Raw genomic sequence first — 6000 nt, forward strand, 5'->3', positions numbered from 1 at the left:
TTCCCAGATCTTCCCCACCTCCTAACCCACCTCAATTCAACTCTCAGCAAAGTAAAATTTATTTGGAATTTTATCCTTTTCCCTTTCCATACAAAGAAAAGTATCCTCCCATGTCTGAATATTCATCCACTGGACAAATATTTACTGAGTGATTCAGGTAGCAAATAAAATCTGAAGTTTGGGGTCACCAGGATGATTTAGAGTGTCAAAGCCCTTGGGACAAAGCTGATGACCTAAGCTCTGTCCCCAGGACCTGCATGGTGAAAGAAAGAGAACCAACTCCTGCAAGTTATTTTCTGACCTCCACACACATGTTGTGGCATCTGTTCATGCACACATACACACAATTAGTAATAAATGTAGCTTTTAAAAAATCAAATTTTGATTTTAAGGGACTAATAGAAGTTAACCAAGAAAGAGTGTTATTTCCCTAAAAACCTTATTATTTGCCAAATTAGATAGATCTGTGTATCTAAATACGAATGCTTTTGATGTTTCTATAAAGTCCTATCCTAAGTCCTCATCATGGAAATAGGCATTCATTTCTTACTTCAGTCATTTTGACTACTGTTATATTCACCTTTTATTTTAATCACAGTTAAATTACTACACACTATTTGACTTCATCTTTTTGTTATCATCAGGGTGAATGATTTCAAACATTTGTACTCCAACAGCTTTTAGTAAAACAATGAATTTCATTCACATAAATCAGTCAAACATTAAACTTCCAGAGCATATCAAACACTAGAATGTAATTTCCTAAGGAATTAAATAAAATTTAGTTCTCAATAAATAAACACATTGTGAGTTGCAAGAAAGTGGAGGTCCCATCTTGGTCACCACAAAGCTTAGGGGACATCTCCTTTGTCTTATTTTCCTTTTATTAACTCTAGGATTTATTTGGCTATGAAGGATTTGGAGTCTGTAAACAGTAAACAATAGTCAGATTTACATGATCACAGAGCCAGCATCTCCTCTACAGAGTGTTATTTTCTGCTACCTGGGAAGACAGGAAATAACGATTCAATGAGTATTCAGAGATGGGCCACCAAAAGACCCCATTCCATTCTGTGCATTGTCAAATACACCTACTTTCAATGCACCTCCTTAAAGCATAAATCTTACAAATGAACCTTGATTCCTAACAGGCATACAGTGAACTATATGTCACTAGCTGTGCTGTTCTAAGTCATTTCTGTAACTCATGTGAATGAATGCAAGTGTGTAGATAGGTCTGTGCAAGGAAAACAGGAAATTTGTGTATTTATGGTTTAGCAATTTGTTGTGAATTACAAAACCATTCCTTGCACCAGAAAAACATCTAGCAAGAAAATATTATGGTTTATAGAATACCCATAAAACAGAAGAGACCTCTGAAGCTTCTTTGGAAGTACTAGGTAGTCGAGACCAAGTGAAAAGGTTTCTTCTACCCAGATTGGCTCAGAAAATCCAGATTTTGTGATCTTTCAAACAGTTTTTAAATATATAGGTCCTAAAACTTTAGGTCAATTAATGCATCCCCTATTGTATCTGAAATTTTCTTTCCTTTATAAACAATTTGACCAAAAAGCACATGGAAAAAATGCAGATGTCTAATTATCGATATTTTGGTGTTTGATGTGCCACGTTTTATTGAAGCAAGAGAAATATCATAACACCTGGCATCCTCTCTGTTTCCTTTTCATGCAACCCAGCTGACTTTTTCCGAAGCCATAAGAAACAAAGCCAGGTTATCCATCACTGGGAGTGTGGGAGAAAACGGCCGTGTGCTGACCCCCGACTGCCCCAAGGCCGTACACACAGGAACTGCAATTAGACAAAGCTCGGGATTGGCTGTCATTGCATCGGACCTACCATAAAAACCAAAAAAATAATTGAGTGCCTTAATTAAACTGTGTTGGTGACTGATGGAAATGCAGCCCGGAGAGACGGGTCCAGCGTGGTTCCTGGTTTAACACATCCTTTGACTGAGAGCAGGAAGGACGTTCTGAGTGTCGGACAGAACCAGTGCATGAGTTCAGCACGGAAATTCAGACTCGGGTTTTATATCAGGAAAACTCACAATTTAGTTTTTTTGGGGGGAGTGGGGGGTGTCTGGGATGGTTGTATTAACAGCAACGAATTTCACTTGAGCGCACTAATCAGACTGGCCAGTTAGAGCATCATACTGTGAAGTTCTTTCTCAGAAAGGCCTTGGTCACCACAGGAAGGGGTTCACCAGTTAATAGAGGTCAAGGAACCTGCTAGCCTGTGTCTCCACAACACCCATGTAGTCGATGGAATAATCTGCAGCTGAGACATGCAGTCACTAAAATGTGATAAGAAAACAATAAACATGTAAATCCTGTGGGGGAAAAAAACAACAAAATTTAAAGAAAGTATTTACAGTTACTTTGGAAATAAAACAATACTGAAACATGCTTGCTTTTTAACTGAAGTAAATCCAGTAGAGGACAACACAATTCTTTTTTCTAACCATCTTAGGGAACAATACATTGCAATAATTGATATAAATGTCATCACTGTAACAAACTTTAGAGACTTTTTTAATGTAAAAGTTGTTGGTCACCTTGTTTCCCGTAACCTTCACTCTGTCACACTGTTGGTTCATAGATTGTGTTTGTCTGTCAGGAACAAAAAGAAAATAGGTGAAGAAAATGTTGACATGAAGTCATTCATCGGCAATGTAGAATTAGAAAAAGACTACAGGTCACTCATGTTATCATTATAATTTAAAATCCTGTTGTGTGTACAAAATTGTGGTTTTTGTACCCACCCAAAAGAATAAAACATTTTTCTTACAGTATATATCTACAGAACTTAAATTTTTCCCTATAATCATACAAGTTATTTGAGAAACTCGAAGACTGCATGAGGGATGTAGAAGTCAAAGAACAGACCATATAAACAAATGTAGGCTGTCTTTATTATTTCTGCATAGTATGCTTTCCTTCTTTTACAGATGTTGGCCTCAGTTGTTAATAGATTAAGTTTTCAGAGATGGAGTCTTCGAGTATGGGAATGGACAGCTATTTTGACACCAACACACCTGTGTGGAAATTTTACTTGACTCTCTTTTGCTGCATTGACTTTTGTGTCTCTTGGACTTTCACCCTCATTCCTATACTTCCATTTGAGTTCTTTGAAGGCGCTGAAAATTGTTTGGGGTAGAACACAACTGAAAAACTCAATCCTTATTTTTACCCCAAAATTATGAACAAAATTAAACCATATTTATTTTTAAGAAAACAAAACATTTATGGTTCAAAAAGTCTGTTTCATTTCAAATGATGAATGAGTTCAACGATATAGATAAAAATCACCAACTGAGGGATATTTGCCGAAAGCACAAGTTAGTTAATTCCTGAAGTGTGGCCTTGAAGGATGAGTTGAGTTTTCACAGGTGGAAAACTGTGGTAAAGAGCCTATGGGAGAGCAGACACAGAGCCACTCTTTGGGCAGGCCTGTGTACAGGGCTTGTGCAGCAAGGTGGCCAGGAAAGAGCACAGGCTGTGACACCATGGGAGCTCTGGCAGAAATATGAAGGACTGGTTTTCTTCCCTTTAACCCTCACAATCCCCTTTCAATATCTGTGTGTCACAACTATGTAATCCTTATAACACAAGTACACACTGTCCCTCAAGAAAGGCTACTTCTCTGTTATTGAGCAAATGGTTCCTTTTCAAATCTGAGCCCTCCCTGATGTCGTCTTCTCTTACTCCCACCCATTTTCTCAGCCAGCAAATGGACTTGCACAGCACACAGAATACTGCATCTACCATTTCTTTGGTCTGTAGCTCTTCTCTGTCTTTACCTTGACTGTCACTCATCCTTCAGCACTCGAATTGAATTTTATTTGCACTGGGAATATTTCCATGATTATCCACCAGCCCTGCCTATGATGCTGACTTACATGTCATTCTTAATGTTTCTTACCCATTTGGCACTCACCATATTGCATTGTAATTGCCTGTGTACTTGTCTATAAACTACTAGACTGTCAGCTCCTTGAGGGCAGGGACTGTGTCTATCTTGTTCACAGTTGTATCCCCCAGCACCCAGCACAGTGCCTGGCATATTGTAGGTGCTTAATAAATATTTGTTGAATGAAAGAACTAATTGGATTGATTTAATTAAGTTGAAGCAGAAAAATATATTTTCTCCTTAAAAGTCCCGGGGTGTAAATTAGCTATAGAGTAGTTAAAATAAGCTAAGGTTGACTGGTGTGGGAAAATTGTCTGTATTCTGTCAATCATGTTTTAAATAAATGCTGATTGGCCAGGCAGGAAGTATAGGTGGGAAAACCAAACAGGAAGTAGAAATGATGCAAGGAGAACAGGAGAATTCTGGGAAGGAGGAAGCTGATTCCTCCTACTCTTGCCCAGACCACTGAAGCATCAGGATGTGATCTGCCCCACTGAAAAAAGGTACTGAGCCACATGGCTAGCATAGATCAGAATAATGGGTTAATATAAGCTATAAGAGCTAATAAGTAGCCTGACCTAATGGGCCAATCATCTATATAATTTATAGAGATCTCCGTGTGATTTTCTTTGGGGCTAAACAACTGTGGGTACTGGATAGGACAGAAACTCCCAACAAGCAGACCCCCTTCATGTTACAGTTGACTGGCCTCAGAATATTTTTAATGACACTAAAGAAAATAGCTAAAAAGAAATACACATAAAAGATTTAGTAAATTTTCTCTTTTTGGTTTTTCAAGATAGGGTTTCTCTGCATAGCCTTGACTGCCCTGGACCCTGCTCTGTAGACCAGGATAGCCTTGAAATCAAGGGATCCACCTGCTTCTGCCTCGCAAATGCTGGGATTAAAGGCTTGTACTACCATGTCCATCTTTTCTTTTCTTTTTTTAAAAACAATACAAAACCAAAAAAAAATATTTGATATGTTATGAAGGGCAGTCGGCTTGGGAGTGACAAGAGTACTGCCCATTGCTATGCACTCTAATCAGATGGGCAGGTTCCTGGTTTAACTATAACTCTGTAGCATAACTTAGCTAGACTAATAAGCACTTAAGAATAAGGATTAAGTTTAGTCTTTAGATATTCTTTTAAAATAACATTCATTTAAGCTTGGAGTGGATTTGTGCTCTTTGAAAGAGTTATGTTTGTTTGTTTGGTTGGTTGGTTGGTTGGTTGGTTGGTTGGTTGGTTGGTTTTTCAAGACAGGGTTTCTCTGTGGATTAGGAGCCTGTCCTGGAACTAGCTCTTGTAGACCAGGCTGGTCTCGAACTCACAAAGATCCGCCTGCCTCTGCCTCCTGAGTGCTGGGATTAAAGGCGTGTGCCACCACCGCCCGGCCAAGAGTTATGTTTTTACAGTATAAAGTAATTTTGGAAAAAAGAAAAGAATAATTTTGAAACCACTGTAGAGTCATAGTGATTTTAAAATATGTGAAAGTTAAGGCTGGTGAGACAGCTCAATAGGTAAAGGTTCTTGCCACGCAAGCCTGATGACAATCCATGTAAGGGTGGAAAAATAAAACTGCTCCACGGAGTTGTCGTCTGACTTCAACGCATGCATTGTGGAATGATTTACTCTCTCTGTCTCTGTCTCTCTCTCTTTCACACACACACACTCACATCATATACACACAGTAATGCTTCATAAAAATTTACATTTAAAGTATTTGATTCCACAAAATGGAAGAACTCAGTTACTGAACACAAAAGATTACTATTTAGTGAAACTATTTCAGACAAAAGCTTCTTAGGAATTCCATGAGCTAGGTAATCAATAGGCACCATCAGCTAGGTAATCAATATGTAGTGACCACCATGAGGAGCTCTAAAGAGAACTTTGTTACTTACAATCAGCCCCATAGCTCATTGAAAAGGCCAGTCTCAAAACCATTATATTCATTTCACATTCCTGCATGTGTTATCTATGTTTTGCTTGGCTTTCCCACCTATATAACACCTATTCAGTTTTTTCCCTAAGGCACAGTAGATGTTCAATATTTATTTGTTGGTACTTA

General features: G+C 38.3%; 1 protein-coding gene across 15 annotated transcripts in view; it reads left to right on the forward strand.

Annotated features, from left to right (window-relative positions):
• Gria4 (glutamate ionotropic receptor AMPA type subunit 4) overlaps positions 1-4118 on the forward strand; it is a 351675-nt gene extending 347557 nt beyond the window's left edge. For 14 of the 15 annotated variants that reach the window (XR_012910070.1, XM_075966877.1, XM_075966876.1 and 11 more), the window contains one exon: positions 1698-4118. Coding sequence is in view for 9 of the 15 variants with exons in the window: in XM_075966877.1 (XP_075822992.1) it covers positions 1698-1862 (165 nt within the window). In the remaining 6 variants the exon portion in view is untranslated. The remainder of the gene's footprint in view (positions 1-1697) is intronic. The other variant, XR_012910069.1, reaches the window with a different exon arrangement.
• The last annotated feature ends 1882 nt before the right edge of the window (positions 4119-6000 follow it).

The sequence above is a fragment of the Microtus pennsylvanicus genome, chromosome 3, assembly GCF_037038515.1.
Source record: "Microtus pennsylvanicus isolate mMicPen1 chromosome 3, mMicPen1.hap1, whole genome shotgun sequence".
NCBI classification, from domain to species: domain Eukaryota; kingdom Metazoa; phylum Chordata; class Mammalia; order Rodentia; family Cricetidae; genus Microtus; species Microtus pennsylvanicus.